The sequence below is a fragment of the Pezoporus flaviventris genome, unplaced genomic scaffold (genome assembly GCF_033815535.1).
Source record: "Pezoporus flaviventris isolate CSIRO_AGI_PZ_B2104156 unplaced genomic scaffold, CSIRO_AGI_Pfla_v1 ptg000073l, whole genome shotgun sequence".
Classification (NCBI taxonomy): Eukaryota; Metazoa; Chordata; class Aves; order Psittaciformes; family Psittacidae; genus Pezoporus; species Pezoporus flaviventris.
This window is the reverse complement of record NW_026892621.1, coordinates 2,113,050-2,132,507: the sequence shown is the minus strand read 5'-3', so window position 1 is coordinate 2,132,507 and position 19,458 is coordinate 2,113,050. Positions and strand designations below refer to the sequence as shown.

General features: G+C 43.4%; 2 protein-coding genes across 2 annotated transcripts in view; both read right to left on the bottom strand.

Annotated features, from left to right (window-relative positions):
* Positions 1 to 494: 494 nt before the first annotated feature.
* Positions 495 to 6,483, bottom strand: SNTN (sentan, cilia apical structure protein). The gene is made up of 4 exons (XM_061472838.1): positions 4,002 to 6,483; positions 3,347 to 3,381; positions 2,827 to 2,966; positions 495 to 1,106 (listed from the first exon to the last, which is right to left on the bottom strand). Exons 1-4 carry the CDS (start codon positions 4,109 to 4,111, stop codon positions 948 to 950), a joined length of 444 nt encoding a protein of 147 aa, XP_061328822.1. The 5' UTR covers positions 4,112 to 6,483; the 3' UTR covers positions 495 to 947.
* Positions 6,484 to 10,441: 3,958 nt separating this feature from the next.
* SYNPR (synaptoporin) overlaps positions 10,442 to 19,458 on the bottom strand; it is a 108,832-nt gene continuing 99,815 nt past the window's right edge. Inside the window, exons 5-6 of the mRNA XM_061472884.1 lie at positions 13,039 to 13,230; positions 10,442 to 12,282 (exon numbers count right to left, since the gene is read on the bottom strand). Coding sequence (XP_061328868.1) covers positions 12,016 to 12,282; positions 13,039 to 13,230 — 459 coding nt within the window. The 3' untranslated portion in view covers positions 10,442 to 12,015. The remainder of the gene's footprint in view (positions 12,283 to 13,038; positions 13,231 to 19,458) is intronic.

Here is a 19,458-nt window from a genome sequence, read left to right as displayed (position 1 = left end):
CTCTTAGCTAGGAGTCAAAACAAAGATTAGGATGGTGAACATTTAATACTGAGGCTCTGGCATTCACCAAGCCCATGGCTGGGTACCCAATTATCACTCAGCTCCAATACAAATACATTATTGGCCACGTTTATTCCTCACCATCATTAGTCTGGGCCACTCTTATCTTATCTGGTTTGTCCTCTTCACAGTCTGATGAAACAACAGGCTCAGCTGACTGACATGTTTAACTAAACCATCCCTTCAATGCTGGTGCAAGCACAGCACTGCCAAAGCAGCACTGCAAATGCTGGACCTGAAATTCCTCCCATGGCGATCACTCAATGAAAAGGTGAGCTGGAAGAGGAAATAAACACACATAAATACTTCTCTCAGGAGGGTCAGTGATGGGTTGCAAATCATATAGGATGAAGTCATTATTTACTGAAGGCTGTAATAGATTTGTGCTTGCTACCAATTGTGAAACCCATCCCTGGTATCACTCTCTCAGGGCTGGGGTTACAAAGTCCTGGGAAGCTGACTGGCCATGACGTGAATGCTGTGTCCTGAAGAGAGATGGAGCTGCATGTTTTTGAGGCAGTTTCCCCCCATCATCTCCCCACAATGGGGTGGGAGATGGAGAGGTCTGGGAGAGCACAGGCTGCCTTTCCCCAGCATTAAGCTGGGCTAGGGGCGACACCCTGATGGTAACTGGTGTTGGGGCCTCAGGACCCACTGAGATCCAGTCAGCACGCCATCCCAGAGCATGTACATGAAGCCCTTAGCACCAGCATTTCACTCCATGGATCATTTGTATAGAGGAGTGAGATCAGCCAGGTTTGGACAAGACTTTATTCCGTATAAAGGGATCAGCACAGAGTATCCAGGCGCTCAGTGTTATCTCTGCTTGTGCTTCATGCCTGCTTTCCTTATGAAGCAACAAGCCCTTTCTTCTCCTAAAGCACTGCTCATTTTGTGGTTTTCATGTTTCTGATCTGCTGCAGCAGGTCAGACATTAGAGTGAGGCTGACTAACAAGATCATGAAGTCTTCAAAATCAATTTTGTTCTCTGGCTCCTCATCCAGGGCAGAAATGATTTCCTGGTATTTTGGTTTGTTTTCTTGGCCCTATGGAGGATTTTAAATGGGAAAAAAAGAAGAAAAAAGAAATTAAAAGAATATTAAGAAGTTCCTTTTTTATTGCATCAGACAAAAAGACACCTATATAAAAATCTGTGTATTTTCCTATATTCCCATTCAGGTTTTTATGCCCACATTCATATTAGTTTTTCTAAAGGTATCCCAAGAAACTCAAACAGAAATATTATTGTAATCAGACAGGAGAAAAACTGGTCCTAAAAGGTTTCCACCTGAACCCAGAATACATCTTTAAAGACACCTCATCATAGCTGAAAATCTGGCAGGAATGATGCTGCAGCAAGTAACTGCTGGGAAGAATAGAATCCTGTGTCTTGATGAAACCAACACACCCTCCTACCTTCATATTCAAGGTATTTCTCATATATATATATTGTGAACACCTCAGAAACTGTTGATTTTACATACATAACTTCAGTAGCTTCTATTCTCTGCCCTGTTAGACATTACTGTTGAAATGGAAGGGATTATTAACAAGTATGTATCGTGTCTGTAATTCATATTTCTTTACACATAAAAGAAACAAAAAAGCTACAGGATTTATTTTTTTAGCTTAATAATCTCCAAAACATCACAAACTCCAGATTTGATTGGCTATTGAAATTTTCACATCATTTTCCATAAGGAACCTATTTTCTAACCCACTGCCAATTCCCCCTTCCCAACTGGTCACATTGTTATTCTTGGAAGCAAAGGTATTGTCAAGAATGTCCTAAACATCTCATTTACTGAGTTGAGCTCTTTTTACTAGTCCTGCGTTGTTTTTCCTACCACCTTGAACACTGCCAGGGATGAAACATTCACCGCTTCTCTGGGCAGCCTGTTCCAGGGCCTCGCCACCTCACAGGAAAGAGCTTCTTACTTATATCTAACCTGAGTACCAGTATAGCTGTTTCCCACCATACTCAACTGCCATAAACACCCCGGGTGGGTGACTGATGGAGAGGTGCTTTCTGCTCCCTTACTCCCAGCAGTCCCACCAGCAACCATAGTGTTGCAGCTCTGCAGCACTGGGCTGGCTCTCCTGGTACCAGCCCAGTGCTCTGGCAGACTACCGAACACCTCATTAAATGCCATGGGATGACAGGACGAGGGGGAATGGCTTTAAACTAGAATAGGGTAGATTTAAAATAGATCTTAGGCAGAAGCTCTTCCCTGTGAGGGTGCTGAGGCGCTGGCACAGGGTGCCCAGAGAAGCTGTGGCTGCCCCATCCCTGGCAGTGTTCAAGGCCAGGTTGGACACAGGGGCTTGGAGCAAGCTGCTCTAGTGGAAGGTGTCCCTGCCCGTGGCAGGGGTTGGAACTGGATGAGCTTTAAGGTCCCTTCCAATCCAAACTATTCTGTGATTCTAGGATGGTTTCTTCTCTTCATAAATACAGTCTCTTGTCATTATCTGAGGTTTTTTGTTTTGTTTTTCTCCCCAAAATCCATATTTTCTTTTAAGAAAACCCCACAAACAAGCACATCAATTTATTGTGCCTCTCCTCCTTTAGCCTTGTGTTAGGTCCAGTATCAGCATAAAAGAGCTAATTCACTAGCAGTGTTCATACTAAATCACTGAAGTCTCACTTGACGTTGCCTCATGGAGTGATACCCAGGTGCAGAACAGAGCCTGAGGTGCCATTTCTGCACCCAAATCACCCAGCCAGTGCCACCCCACCGCCCCCCTCTTGCCCACAGTTCCCCTCACCTGTATGAAACCCCCAAACTGGGTTTGCAGCAAGCTTTTTGTTTCACCTTTGCTGAGCTTGCCCTCCGGATCAGCAGAGTTGTTATACACCAAAGCCAGTGTAGCGAAAGCTTTCTCAAGGTCTGAGCCTTTTCCTAGAGCTGGGGGGGGGAAGTTATCAGACTATCAGAAAAAGTGGCATTATAATTTAAAGGAATCTGTCAGAACCATCCTGAGTGGGAGGGAATCTGTGCAGTTTACAGTTAATGAGACTGAAACTGTTTATACCCACAGAGGACCTGGTCCAGATTTTATTTGGAGTGGGACAGCAACACACCTCATATCCCATGGAAACACAGCCTGAGAGGAAGCTTTCGGGGCAGTAATGCAGGGTGACACATGAGACCCATCAAGTCTATTCCTGCCTCTCTTATCTTGCATCAGCTGAGGGTTTGTGTGGCCTCTGCAGCTCTGCTAAATCACCAGATTTACTGGCTGAAGAAGACCTGAACCCAAAAAGGCAATGAATCGATCTCCTTACCTTTTATTGATGCCAGCTGCTTGGCTATGGGTATGCTGGTAGGGAGAGAGAAGAGAGGCACAGTTATCACCTGGTGAACTGTGTGCATATACAGTTTCTCCATGAGTAAGCTCACTCATTTCTGTTTCATTTAATCCCCCAGAAACTCAGGGCTTCCCAAGGGAGACCAGCTTTTCTTCACAACTGAAAGGAAAATGGTCTTTACAAGCAGCACTCAGCATCACACAACTCCTAATTCCTCACCTAAGCAAGGAGCCTGAAGTTGTTATTGAAGGTGCTTATTAAATAATTTTCAGAGAGGGGCATTGCAACATCCTTTAAACAATTTCTTTAGAACTTGAAAGAGCTGCTCAGTTTTAAGCCTGTCCCCAGGGAAGAACAGAGGGGTCTATCAGCCCCTGCTCACCAGTGCTCCCAGTTTGGAGCAGACATGCAGCTTTTATTTCCAGCAGGACTTACATCCGTGAGCAGCACCTCCCTGCTTCCTATTAAAACATAGAGCCTGCTTACTTCAGCTAAAGGGCTAGAAATAATTACAGAGCAGCCAACACACAGTGGAAGATTTTGCTTGTAATAGAGGCAAATACATCCAGATAATGAACTTCAAGTCAAATGGCAGATCACCTGAGATGCAAAGAGCAAAATGATGACTTACCACTTGGACATATCTGCTGCAGCCAAAGGGCTCTTTTTGGTAGATGCAGGAGCTGGGTTATTGTCCAAGCACTGCTTTGTGTTGGAGACGCTGGCTCTGCAGCCACACATCTTGAGGCCAGGGTGTTTGTGATCTCTAAGCAACTTGAGTAATAGCAAGCAGGTGAATTCAAGCTCTACCTTGTGGAAGCTTGCAGCCCTGCCTTATCAATAATGGAAACACAACCTGGTGATCATGGAGCTGGTTAAACACATGGGTCTAAAGCAGCCCCTGCTGACAAGTAGCATGGCTTTGATTTGATGTGAGAATTTGACAGAAACAAGCCAAATTAATGGAACCTGAATCCTCTTAGATCTGTAGGGATGTAACTGCATCGGGAATAACTTAAGAATCTGAATCCATTGAGCTATACACATTATCATTTCAGTGGGAAATGTTTCTAGCGTGGGCTAATGTAACTTGCCCAAAGCTATAAAGTGAGTTGTTCCAATAGATAGTCAGAAATCCCATTTCCTGACCCAGCATTTATCCCAGGTGAGCACGCTCCTGCTCTAATATTTATTCCCCAATGCAGAGCAAAGAGATCTGTTCTTCCTCTGAACCTCTTGCAAAGCAGCATCCAGCACAGAGCCTCTGCTTTGGTTTCTGTGTGAGTGGTTACTACCTGCTTCCAAAAGCAGCACAGAGCCATATGGCAGAGCAGTCGCATGTTGAGGAACTGGAAGAGCTCTGATGAACTTTGTTATTTGTTGGCAGGGATATTGCTTTTAGAAAACACACATCTTGTCTCACTGCCTATCTCCATGCACGGAAACCCAGAGGTGTCTAGATGGGATAACTTGAATCTAAAAGACCAAGCAGCCCTTCTAATCCCAGGGTGGTCTGTTAATAGGTAGTGACTTCAACTGCCTCACCCAGCTCATCATTCCTGGTGAAAGAATACAATGCTGACGCTAAAACTACCCAGGATGAGACTTTATGTAACAGGACATGCAAAGGAGACTGCAACAGATGGCCTGGAGAATTAAAATGTTTTCCTCAGTTAGTAGAAGCTAAATTACTGAAGACTAATGAATAAGGATGTTCACCACCTTACTGTTCCTGGATTTTAATTATCTTAAAAAGCATGGGAAAAGAGAACCTTTAATTTTCCATCTAAGAGTGTCATTACTCAAACAATTCAGAGCCTTTTTCTGAGAGGTTTAAGCTGTCTTAGATCTCTAGTGCATTCTTTAGGACTGGCTCATGAATAAAACAGAGCCTGTAATTGCAATGACGTAGCCAAAACACATATAATCAATGCTCATTATCCCATCAATTAACACACTAAAATTAAACAAGAATTCAGGCTTAGTAATCTGCCATCAGCTAGGAAAAAAAAAAGAGAGAGTCTTGATATCATGTTGAAGTGATAATTCCCTTTCACATCTGTTGAACCATACAAGGAGGCATGAAAAGCCTTACATCCTGCTTAATCCGCAGGATGGTGGTGGTTGATCTTAGCGTCCAAGGTAAAAATGAGAATGAGAGGCAGTCTCTGCTGCATGTTTATCAGCTACAAGCAGTGCTGTGAGCTGGCTGCAAACCCAACCCTCTGTGTTTTGGGCTTTTTCCACTGTACATCAGATTTCAGCTCACAGCCTTTTTAATCTAACCGACTCCTGAGAACCTGAGCTCTAAACCAGATGATTTGCTTTGCTTAGGTAGTAACAAGTTCAAACAAGCCCAAGGTGCATTATCCCTCTAGAATACACTAATCAACGTATGCAGGAGTGTTAGTGCCTAAAAGATAAAGAGTAGCATGAGGATAACCCTTGCCTTTGCAGATATCAGCTTCAGAGATGGCAAGATTTTGGCTGTATGTGTTGCTTGAGTATTCTGGTCAGCAAGGTGTGCAGGGAGCCAGGCCATCTGCTCTGTATCTATTTTTATACACACTATTTATGTTTGAAATATCCAGGTGATTTTATTGGTCAATTTTTAGCATGTTTCACACATTAACAATATTGTCTGCCCCAAATAAGCAACCTGACGCCTAAAACTGCAAAACCTTTACGGGCAGTTCACTTAAAATAATTGCTGCTACAAAAAGCTTCAGCCTCTGCTTCACTTTTGATATTTCCCCACAGTTTTCTCACTCTTTTTAGAGTACTTTGTGCAATTCAGTAAGTCTTATGTTGTGAAACAGTTGTGTGTGATGGAGCCCTGGCTCCCTTAGAGATGACCCTACAGCACTGGGCAGGTATGGGCATGCCCAGGGCAGGAGGCACAGAGACACAAGCGAATTCCTAAACCAGGAGTTCCAGTCACACTGTTAACCGCCCAGACTGCATTCCTTCAGCTGACCCTTCAGCAGATGCAGAAGTGATGCTAACTTGAACGCAGGGAGGGAAAACACTTCCATCCCTGGCAGTGCTCAAGGCCAGGTTGGACAGGGCTTGGAGCAACCTGCTCTAATGGAAGGTGTCCCTGCCCATGCAGGGGGTTGGAACTGGATGAACTTTAACGTCCCTTCCAACCAGAACCAGTTTGTGATTCTATGATGGTTCTCTGCATATCTTGATTTCTTTGTGACCAGAATATGGTCGTTTTCATCTTCCGTGATATGTGTACTTTTTTCCAAAGAGCCAAGACTGAGAAGCCCCCCACATCGTCTTAGCCCAAAACAGAACCGGCTGTCACAGCCTAATACCACTTTCCTTTATGCTCCATCCCTGTGAAATCAGTTACTTAACATGGGAAAAGCTAGCAGAAACAGCAGGTCTAATGTCCTCGCTGCGGCTGGTCTCAACAACAGCCACAGCCTTTGGTACCCCGACTGGGGAGGGACCTTCTTCTCTTCTGCATGGTGGCATGCAAAGAGGAGACACAACCAGCACAGGTCAACGGAGGATTTAACCAGCTGTAGGGATTAATATCCCTGCTGCTGCAACAAGCAGTCTGCTTTCCACAAATCTAAGTGAACAAATGGTCACTGTACCCCTCTGGTCACAGAGCCCAGCTGGCTCCTGCTCTCCCGTCACTGGTTTACCCATGTTAACGTACTGCCAAGCATCGTGAGGAGGCGGATAAATAAAATCAGAGTGTTTCCTAGTCATTTGTTTCTCCATCACCATGCCTTTGGGGTGGATGCTGCTGCTGCTGCTTCCATTCATGCTGGGGTAGCTTAAGTGATGATCTGTGTGTCACAGGAATACTTTCCTCTTGCACATCACCATTTTATAAAGAATATCTCTTCGTAGTCAATTTGATTTTGCCCAGGGGTGAAATCTGCACCAATGTTTACCTGCCTCAGTCAGGCTGGGTGCAGTTCGGTGACTGGTGCCTGATGATGAAGCTGGGACCAGCGCTTCTCTGGGTAATGCCAAATGCTGGCATGCTCAATGGGTCTGTGCAGGGGTTGAGGTGAGGGGAAGACCTGGCTGGGAGGCACAGATGGGTCAGCCCATGTCCCCTTCCACACTCATACGAGATAGCTCAGACTGACATTTACCTCTAGGGGTCATGGATGATTGAAATATGAATCCTATTGCTGAAAAAAGAGCAGGTAAAATGTCGTTTAAGAAAAGCCACTAGAACTGGTCTCTCTGCAGGGAAACATCATGTGGCATCTCTTATCTAGGCATTTTTCAGACATGGTACAGCACTTTGGCCAAAATATGCTCGTGCCTCGTATGAGGGCTGTCAGGGAGCACAGTGGCTGTGGGGATCCCCTGTGTGCAAGCACCCAGCTCTTCCAGTTTCTATAACAAGGATGAGCCCAGTGTTCTTGGTATAGTATTCATTTTCAGAAGGAGGCCTGAAAATACACTAAAAGAATATTTGAGCAATGTTTATTACAGGACTTTTAGACTTTAAAAAGACAGTTATAAAACCCTAAAATGTTATTAAAGAAGGACACAACAAGAAAAAATGAAGAAATGAAACTGGTAGATAAATGCAATAAATGGGGGTGCATTCCTGCTGAGCTATTAAAATTTCACATTGAAATGCTAAGGTCTCCATACTAAGGATGTATGGCATTGACAAATGATGGGATGATCAGCACCAGATATTAATACTATCCATTCACATTCATAAAGATTTTGACTCATATCTGGCTTAAAACTAGTAGACAGAGGACTAAATGCTTATGATATGATACGGCATAATAGGGGAAGAACTTTTCCAGAAAGGATGGAACAATACATGGTACTTTCTACTCAGTATTTCTTCATCTGTCTGCAACATTAATTGTGAAACTCTGGAGATGATGTCAGGAGCAGACTACATGCAGGTGCAATGTGGGTTGCATGCGACTGCCTCTGTCATCAGTACATCAGCATTCAGCCAAGAATACTTCAGGGCTAGAGCCTGAATTGCTCATTCAAATTGAGAGCACATACAGGTTGGAAATAATTAACCTAATCAGGTCAGGCAACTGCAATATGAATTCATGCAACAGGAGCACAAACTTCCTCCGAGTCCCGGCCATCACTGAGGCTCTGTTATGGGTGGTTCAACTGCCACGGTGAAGGAGATTTAATCAGGAAAGTATTGCACGATAAGAAAATACCTTGTCTAGTGAAGGCACAGCCCTGCGGGCTGGATTTGCATTTGAACTTCTCCTTGGGTCCTTGACGTGCTGGGCAGGGAACAAAGCAGGCTGCAAAACCACTGCGTACCCAGAGTCGTGCTCCCTGCTCTCCCCACAAAGGGTATGATGCTGCAGCTTTGCAAAGTGCATCCCTTCCCAGGCAAAAGCAGTAGGGAAACCCTAAGCTGAAATGTGAGCATGATTCCTCTTGCTTGGCTTCTGAGTCACCTGGAGAGAAAGTCCTGTGCTTCCACTTCCTCTGCCACACTCTCAGGGGTACCTGAGAGTACACAGCTCTCCACATCTCTACACTTGATAATGCAAATACGCTCCCATCCTGGGTAGCTGAGAAATGGGCTATAAAGAGAAACACATGGGAAAACAGGAGGGACAGCACACAAGATCAAGGAACGTGTTTTTTTTTCTCCCAGGCTGACCTAGTTATTCAACTAACTGGCAGAGATACACACTAATGATGAAGTGGGAAAGCAATCAGCCTGCCAGCAGCAGTTTCACAGAGGATGCTCAAGTGTACTTAGCTATTTGTCTTAAGCCCAGGAAACATCAAATACAGGCTTTTCCATCTTGCAGCTCAACACTTTGCTCTACAGTCACTATTTCTGGTTCAAATAAACCTCCAATTTCCCAGTGATTGCCAAAGGATGTGATAAGAGTTGAATCCAGGAGAACACAGAGGAAACATTCAGATACACTTTCTTATATAACACAGGCGAGTGCATGCATCATTTTTGTTCTCACTGTTGTTACTGTAATATACTATATTATTATGAGAAGCTACGGGTGAAGAGATTTTTCATCATTCCTAATTCAGACTGAAGACTATAGCACCCAAAGTATAACAACCAGCTCAATTGTTCTGCTTGGCATCAAGGAGCTGAGGAACCTGTGAAGATGTGAGTAAAGCAAAGGGCAAGTCTCCCATGAAAACAAGTGCCTTTTTAACTACTTTTGTCAACTTTTCGACCAGCTGTGCCATTCATGAGAAAATCTTAGATTTGGAGTTACACAAATAATACCCCAAATAAGTAATTCTGGCCCTTATCTTGTGTTAGAAACTGCCCTTTCTCCAGGGGTGTCAGCTCCTAAGGGTTTGAAAGTTGCAGTTCCTGTGCTCACAGAGTTACACAAGAATTTCAGCTTGTTTGAAATGCAGGAATAAACCTAAGCAAAACTCAAGTTTCTAACTCTCAGCATTGCATAGGACAGTCTGGAAAGGGGACCATGTTGATTTGGGTGGAAAAGCTCATGAAGAGAAAGCCAGTTGACACAAAACCCTCTATTTCTAGTGGGGAGGCTTAGATAAACCTTGGGATATTCCTTATTAACTAATAGAAAGTGGATTTAAAAGAAAAATAGTGAGACTATCTGGAGCACACGTTCCATCCCCATCCCTGAACCCACACAGATTTCATTTTCTCCTGGCTTACTTTCATCAAACTTTACCAAAACCTAAAAAAAACAAATAATAAAAGAACTGAGACCCAGAATTATTTTGCCATTGACCTAGAGAACTGTATTTGCTCCCATTTGGAATACCAGGACATTGAGACATTCCAATATATATAGTTTGTCCTCTCTTAAGCGGAAACATGGCTTTCCAGCAATACACAGAAGTGGGATACTTAAGCACAGTGCTAGGCTAGTCTTACTGACAGGTAAAAACAGATTTAAAGAGGCAGGTAGGTATTAAATTGAACAGTTTTAATTATTCTGTATTCAACTTATGATGCTGACATTTAATGACCGGTGTCCGTAGAAGTGTTGTACTCCATTGTACATTAAAACAATCTTCATTAAAGTGTTGGAAAACAGCAAGAATATGACCAATAAGGTCAAGCACAGGAACAGTTATCTATATTTAATAGTTATCTTAGTTATTTTGCAGAGACATTTTAATATTAACATACTCTGAAAACATGCATTGTATGCAATAACTTTATTAGGATCAAATAGATATCACAATATAGATTCATCCACCGAGTAGCCATAAATTGGTTACAACAATCATGGAAGAGACTAAGCTGTTTTAAGCTAAGATGCTTTCAACATTACAGCTCATACAATAAGATTATATACTGATACACTTTGATTTAGAAATGCAGATGATCAGTTTTGGTTAGTATATTGTGCTTCAGGCTTTCATTTGTGTCAACGTGTCTCATAAGCTGTAGTGAGGAAGGGATGAATTTCCCAGGGAGAAATCCAAATGGGCTACAATTCTGGCTTTGGCTATTTTAGGATGAGTTCCTGGATTATTTGGTCAGTCCAGTTACATTCTGCAGTAGCACCAAGCTAATGCTCAGAGCAGCAACCTAACAGAGGGAGATCTGACAATCTTCAAACATGGATAGAAAGGTTTTGATATTATAAGAGGGCATAAAGGAATATTTATGGTTTCTAAGGTCACAACAATACATGTGATTTGCATGTTTTGCTGTATTAAGCCACAGGGCATTTTCACATAGATTTGTATACTGATATCTGCACCTCTGTTATCTTAATTAAATAGATACCTTTGTAAACATATAACACAGTTACTTGGTCCTTAATTCTCCACAGCTCACATTAAAAGAGTCACAAAACATCCATAGAAATAGTGATTTTATAGAATGAATACTTAGCTGAGTTAAATGGAATAAACATTGGTCAGGTACCATATATACTACTGAATGCTATTTCAAGGAAAAACATTTTAGTTACAAAGCATTCAGAACTTGGGTAAGCCATATATTCAACTCTGCAAAATATATATAAAAGATGCATACTTGTTTTAAACATACATTTAACAAAATGTAGTGGCAGAAGTCGAGAAGTTCCATTTACACAGTCCAGACATTTGGTAGTATGAAAATGCTTATCCATGCACTGAATTACAGATGTCTCAGATAACTGAAATAATAGTGCAATCTTCTGAACCCAAAAGGTATAACCAAAACAAACGCTCTGAAGAGTCACAAACAGGCATTTTTGAGAGTTTAGGTGCAATGTTACATGCATGGATATACAGAATAATCTGTAGAAATAATAGTAAAACACTCTTGTTTTTCACCAAAATGCAGAAGGAAATTCAGTTTTATTATGCATATTAAATACTACAGACTTGAGGCTACAAAATGCTTCTACCATCTCAACACATACAAAACTACCATAAAGTTATCTCTACAGTACATACTACAAGACTGACTTCAGGTCACCACCAGCGATGAGCATATGCCTTATCTGGCTAGTCAGGGTTAGAAAAGGCCATCTCCAGCCCACTGGCCACCTCAGGAAGTAGGCTTAGACCTTCCATCAACATTAAACACCATGTTGTAGTATTAATTTATGTAAAACCCATAAAAACCTGGGACCACTGAAACTTGAGACCTTTTAAACTCTCTACACATGAGGGATACAAGAGCTTGTTCTGTGTGAACCCTATATTTGATTAGCGAAGGAGGTTGGCCCGCTCTGCCCATAGCTCTGGGACTGACCATATTCACCCACCTGGCTGTAGGAGCCTGGCTGGTTGTAGCCACCAGCCGGCCCATAGCTGTCTTGGTTGTAGCCACCTTGGTTATAGCCGCTGGATTGCTTCTCCATGGTGTCCTGAGCATGCCGCTGGCCTGAGGAATGCCAGCCTGTCTCCTTAAACACAAACCAAATGTTGCCTGCCCAGAGGATAAAGTTCAAGAAGCCAAAGACCTAAGAGGGAAGAAGAGGAGCTGGTCACCCAACAGCCAGGGTCTCACAGCCCAGCCTAGTGTTATGGACCCTGCACCATCCTGGGAGAAGTAAGTGCTGCTCCGAGTTCATCCTTTGCCCAAAACATGCTGGAAAATCTTTTTCAGCTTTGGAGCAATTCCCAAATTCACCTCCCTTAACTGTATCTTACAAGGGGTTTGGTTTCCTCTTTGTTTCCATAAAAAAAGTTGAGTTTTTAGGCCAAATATTTTTACATTTGTAAACGTTATCTAGTTCAAAGAAACTATGGAAAGATAAAATAGAAGGAAAATAACTTTAAAGCGAGATATTAATCGATCAGCTGCCTGCAGGGGCTTGTTGTGAGTGTTTTCTTTTTAAACCTTCTGAAGATCAATTTTTTGTTGATTTTCAAGGATTTAGAACATTTTAGGCACAAAACCTTCTCAGGGTTTGCAGGAGTTTCAGACCTCCTTTCAAAGTGTTGCAGGGAGCAAGTTAAAAGCAGACAGGACACCCAATGCACTTGGACAGACACTTTGCTTTCTCCACATCCCAACCCTGCACACTCATCTCACTGCTGCTCCACAGCAGATAGCTGTAATAGGTCAAGCTCTGCCTTTCCCTGCAGCAAGACTGTACTTCCAATTAAATCATGTCAGCTAACTGACACCAGCTGATTTAGGTCAAAACATGAGTAAAAGAGGGGAAAACACATTTGCAAGGTAAGGGTGAAAAACAGTGGTCAAAGTCACTTACAACCGAAGTATTGAGGCTTGACATAACAGGGCTGCGAACAGGCAAGCATTTGTTGGACTGCTGTTTGCAGGCAGACATCAGCAGCAGCACTTCTTCTGGGTCGGTTGCAATCTTTACATCAGACAGTCCTTTAGCCCAAGCAGATGAGCTCACTAGCCACAAGAATGAGAAGACCACTGTCACAATGAAATCCTAAAAGACAAATTAGTTAGAAACATTATACTGGTGTGTCCATGGGGAAGAAAAGAACATTAAAAATCACCAGGAAACTGACAGCTTGCATTAGAGGAGACAAAAAAAACAAGACCAAGAGCTTGTTATTTTGTGGAAGGTTGTGATTTATTGTCATCATTTACAGAGATGATTTTCAGAAGTGCTAGATGTGCCTGATGGGACAGAACCCTTTCACTACCATTTGCATCTCCAGCCTTGAGCCACATTCCCACAAACATGTGGCTGGTACCCCAGATGCTGTGCTGCCCTGGGAATTTGGCTATTCACAGCACCTGGCTGATGAACTGGGATCAGTTAAAAAATATAGATGCCTGGAAAGGAGCTGGGCCCTCATGAGGGCTGGCTCTCTCCCTGGGTGGTCCTACAGACATCCAGGGTGGGTTTCCAATAGGAAACGTTTCCATCTGTGGCAGCATCACAGGGAAAACCTGAAACTGGCTAATCCTCAGCTATCAGATGAGGAGTTTTCTCACAGCTACAGGTAAGGCCAAATGTCCCTGCTTCACGAGCTGTGCAGCCACTATTCATCACAAGTGAACCTATAAACAGCAAGATTTGCCAAGCACAGACTCCTCAGCTCCTCCCTGTCCTGGTAAAGCATTTGCTCCTAATTCCCATCCATGTGAAAAGAGGGGAGAAGGGGTGGTAGGCCCTCCAGGATCCAGCACCCCCAAGCAGCTCTGCTCTGAACCACTCTGCTCACTTTTCCCTTGAAAGACTCTCAGGAGCACACACAGGCATAAACTTCTTCCTGTCTTAGCCAGAACAAGTGGCCAAGTGACACTGTTGTTGTGTGGGTTTGGGGGGAAAGGAGGGAGGAGGTGTGATTTTTCAAGCTTTCTTGTGTCTTGCTAAAACAGAAGAGCCTTTCTGCTGTCATATTTCATCCCATCTGTCAGCCCACAGCAGATGGTAGAGGTGCCAAAGTCTAACGTACCACTAACTGCATTGCTGCGTCTTGATATCCCACCTCCCATGGGGGCTGCTTCCCCTTCCCCCTTACAAAGTGAAGGTGTACATGGAAGGAAGAGAAAACACTCATTAAGAACATAGCATTTGGAGTTGCTAAGCAAAGAAATAAGTGATCCCTAGGTAGTACTCTCATCTTCTACAAGCACACCTGACATTTGGGGAAGGAACTCTCCACAGCACTGCAGGAAGGAAGGACATGAGCCTCTGTCATGATGGAAGAGGCACCAGTCAATAAACCAGCCGCACAAGCAAGCCATGAACAAAGGATTTCTCTGCTCACGCAGATGGGATTAAATTAACTGTGCTTGGATGGTTTCCCAAAGGATACATCCTTCTCTTTTAACAGTGCCACAATTCTTTTTCTGCAGGTCTGTGTCTGCCACCAAGCTTTGAGATCCTCTGACCTCCCTTCATGCTGCCCAAATGGGCTCTCTTGAAGAGCGTGAAGCCTAGGAGCTGACAACTATCTTAACGCCCAAAGAGACCCCGTGTAGGCAGAGGCATATAGCCCAAAGTAATTATTCTTCCTAGGGAGATTTCCAGCAAAAGAAATTATTGTATCTTATATGTCCTGGCAGTAACTGACTGAGAAACAGAGTCCTAGAGGCAACTGTTCAATTGCAAACCTTTCCTAAATATTCCAGCTGGTAGAAACACCAGATATTCACTGAGCCGTGGATTATGATGGGATACCCTTTGTATTTGCTATGAGGCTTGACATGTTATGGATGTCAAGCCCTTGCATAGGCTCTGATTGATACAACAGAGCGGCACACACCAGTGTTTTGGAGAATACATTTTTTAAATGCCAAGCGATTCTCCCTCAACGCCACTTCACTTTCAGACTCTGCCAGCTAAATCAAGCTCTGCAGTCAGTGCATTGGCAATAACAATAAAATAAATGCTGAACAGCAGGTATAAATTTGAAGCAGAGACAAACCGACCCAAACTAACAGAGTGTAGGAGCTTGAACTTGCTAAACAGAGGGAAGCTTTAAAAGTAAGCAAAGTTTTTCAAGCAGGAGACAGCAGCAGGTGTTTACCAGATCCTCACCTCATGTCGGTGACGCATTTGCACAATTCATGGCACAAATGACTGCCATTTGCAAGAGTCCCTCACTCTAACTGCTAGTAGCTCATGTCTCTGCTAGAAACACCCAATAGCTCTGGGCAGTTGAGCGGCTGGTCCTAAACGGACTAAGTATTTCATGTTATTTCTCCATCTCATCCTCCAGCCTTCTGCTGACTTCCTCTGCTCCCCTGCACCAGGGTGTCCACACAAAACCTAACCCTGCCCAATCTGCCTCTAGTTTCCATATTTGAGAGCAGATCAGAGCCTTGGGAAAAGTGTTCCTGCTCCTTGGGGGCTGAGATAAGCCCTTTTATACAGAAACACCCCAAAATTGTGAGGTCTGGCTGGGTGCAAGATGCACACTAAGCCAAATGGGAAAGATCACACATTGGGACTTAGAGAAGAAACCATGCAGCCTGTCCACTAGCTGGCCAACATCTGATCAAGAAGATAAATTTAGATTAGAGGGATATTTAGATATTAGGTAGATTTGGATTAAATATTAGGAAGAGGTTGCCTGAAGAAGCTGTGGCTGCCCCATCCCTGGCAGTGTTCAAGTCCAGCTTGGACGGGGCTTGGAACAACCTGCTCTAGTGGAAGGTGTCCCTGCCCATGGCAGGGGTTTAGAATTGGATGAGCTCTAAGGTCCCTTCCAACTCAAACCAGTCTGGGATTCCATGATTCCATACGACAGAAAGGCCAATGAAACACCAGGATTCTTCCCACAGGTGCTCTCACCAAGCCTATGTAGCTGGACTCAGGCTCTTGGAGGATTTGTTCCATCTCCTGTGTGCTGTGCAAGAAGCAAAATCTGACTACAGCAAACTTGTGTCTTCCTATTTATTTCAAAAGTTTGCTAACCTTCAGCTTTGGCTGGAACTTGAACCTCTCTTGTTTCCAAGTGGGTTTGCATTTCTGGCTGAACATTTTCACAGCTCTGGGTGGAACAGAGTTACAAAATAATGGCATGCTGAGAATAAAAGTGAATTTCAAGCTAAGTTGTTCTGCGGCTTAATGTCTATCTGAGGGATTTCTCTTAGTAATTAAAGCCAGAGCGTCTGCATACTAAAACAAATCTTGCATTTGAATGTTTAATAACCCTATAGCATGGGCGAATTTTCTTTTTCCTTTGGAACAAAGTAATTTTTGTAGTTGCTCTCTGAAACGGTGTCTACAGATCTCTTCAGTGTGTATTGTTATACAGTTAAGCTACACTCCTAATTGCAAAGTTCCTTTCTCAGATCTCAGCTGGGATACTTTGGTCTGCCTACAGGTGCCTTTGGGAAGGAGGCAAAATAGGAGAATGTAAGAGAAAGAAGAAAACAAGATTTAAAATATGCTGAATATCCAAAAAGGGAGTTTTTAACAGTCTGAAGTATGTTTAACAAAAAAAAAAAAAAAAAAAAGCATAAAACCACTCTTGTTGCCTTTTTCAAGTTGAAACTTGCTATAACTGAGTTTGCCAAAAATGCCTGCTTGGAAGAATTTTATATATTATATGTTATAGAATAGAACTGTGAATGCCTTTTCTTTTCATGATGATAAAGCATTTCTCCTCACTATCAAGCTAGCAGCTTTTGCAAAACGCCTGTCTCTGGAGGCACAGACACTTAAGTCTCCTAAGCACAGTTTCGGATCCCCAGTGTCCAACACAATCTAACCCAGCCAAAAGCATCTGCAGAAGCTGTTTGCTCACTCAGAAAGGGGATGTGTTTCACCTGCTCTGAACTGGTTGGTGGGTTCAGCAGCCCCTAGTGTGCTGTAATACAGGTCCCTGCATGCACTCCATGCCCTGCTTCCCTCCCAGCCAAAGTGGCCCAAGTTTGGCATGACAGCCCTGGGCTGTTATGCTTGAAAACATGCAAAGCCTCCACTCTGGCCTGGCTGCAGGGCCCTGGCATCCCTGCAGCACTCTCCTGCCCTCCTCCCTTGCTCTACTGCAGTTGCTGGCTCCATAACTGGCTTCCAGACAGGACTGTCAGTGCCTCTCCACAACGTTTCCATCCACTAATGTTGATGCTACAAAACCTTTTCATGTGACAAAACCCTCTTGTGCATTCACAGCAAACAAGGGAAGAAAGCAGAAGTCCATAAACTCTCCTAACCAGCACTGCCAACAGGTTTCACGGAGAGCCATACGGGAACGGAGGGAGTTTTCTTTACACCATCAAGCCCAAACTGCTCAGAAGATTCATTTTCACAGTCCAAACTGACCTAAAAATTCAAGAACAACCCCAGTGAGAGCCACAGTCCCAGTCCGGGAAAGCGGTCAGCAGCAGGTTGCTGCAGGCAACTGCAGAATGCAGAACATGCCTTCCTACAGTGACATTTTAGCTCTTTGTTGGTCTGAACAAGGTCTCACCCCACATTTTCTGCTGAATGAAGCTTTGGAAGAATTATATGGTTATTACAAGTATTTATGGCCCTGCAAGCTTGCTTCTGGCAATGATGTGCAGAGCCCTTTAGGAAGCACCAGCATGCACAGCAAGGTCACTGTGGTTTTGTTTCAGAAAGGAGATAGAAACTGTGGGCTGAAACAGCTCTTTGAAACGAAATTAATTGGTCAGATTATTATAATTTCATTCTTCAACTGCAAAGGATTCAATCTCTGCTTTTACAGGTAGCTCTTTATTCTTTTCCTATTTATTTTCTGGAAAGTTGGGCAGAAGGGAGGAAACAAAAGATGTTTAATCAAAGGCATCTCCAAAGAGCAGACTAGAAGTGTACTTGGCTCACTTGGTCCACAACATATGTAAAGAACTAAATGCTTTTTTGATTAATGTGATAATTCACAGGACTCCAGATGCACAGAAGAGATGTCATGTTCTTACGTGTAAGCATCTTTATACACTGTAAAAATGAGATTCTCAAGATACCACTATAAAAATGAAATACCTCTTTTCAGGGCTATGTCACTTTGCTGAATCATTTTATGCTTTTATATTAATTGATTGGAATACAAGTAAAGTGGTTTACATTATACATGAACCCGTGTTTTTTTCATGGCCAATCTATAACTTCCCAAAGACAAACGTGAAGGAACATAGAGACAGTTTCAGAGTGTGGGTATTAAATGGAGCATATGGGGTACAGAAACTGTGGAAAAACTAAGAAGTCTGAGTGATGGGTGCCCATTGCTCTAACTATTCTGTCCTTTAGTTTTGCTACTCCAGAGATATATGGAAGCATCTTCCTTTGATCCGCTAAAACTTCAGCACAGGACTAACTGTTGGGTTGGTTACCCGACACTTGCAAGCAGCTGCAAACATACAGATCCAAAGCAGGGCATCAAGACAGAGGTGCTTGGGGTGGCAGTCCTAGGGTGCAGCTCAACTCTGCTCTCATTGCATATCCAGGGGAGACATTGCTGGTTTGCAGTGTTACACAAGTGGAAACCAGCTTCTGTTGGTCTGAGAGATGCAGACACACTGAAAGCCGGTGAGGTTTTGTACATCACATTCATTAAAATTAAGTTGCCATCTCCAATTAATTTCTTTTAAAAGTTTCTGGCTCATTAGCACTGATCAGTCATTTAAGAGCTTGCACTTGTTGTCCCCACAGCTCCTCACTGTACACGTTCATTGGGCAGGAGCTTGCAACTCAAATCCCAGCTGCGGTTTGCAGAGCTCAGAAGCCCATTGCACATATCTATTAGGTGTTTAATCCCTGCTAAACTGCTCCTTATTCCTTTAAGAACTGGGAATAAAGGTCTTCTCTAATGTTTCTCTAGTATGAACCCCCTCGAATGATCACTCCATGGAGCCAGCAAAGCAAGTAGAGAGCACACATGGCAAGAGCTTGGTGATGGCAGCCCTATGGGAAAGAAAGACTCTCACCTCCATCACAAATAAATAGCACAACAGGGACCCTCTGTGACCAAAAGGAAGATTTTTACCCCCCAAAACCTTGCAGGCAATGTTAGCAACAGACGCGGCTCCCTTCACAGTGAATAAAACACTCCAGTGCCATCCAAACAGCCATGGGAAGAGTTAATGCCTTCTCTTGCTGGAAATGTTTCCTTGCCATAATGTCTCACTTCCCACCGAACATTAAAATATTTTTCCACAGTTAAAGTGACGCTTTGGTGAGATCTCAGCACATGCAGTTGGGTTTCCCTATATCATGCATATCAAACAAGGTAAA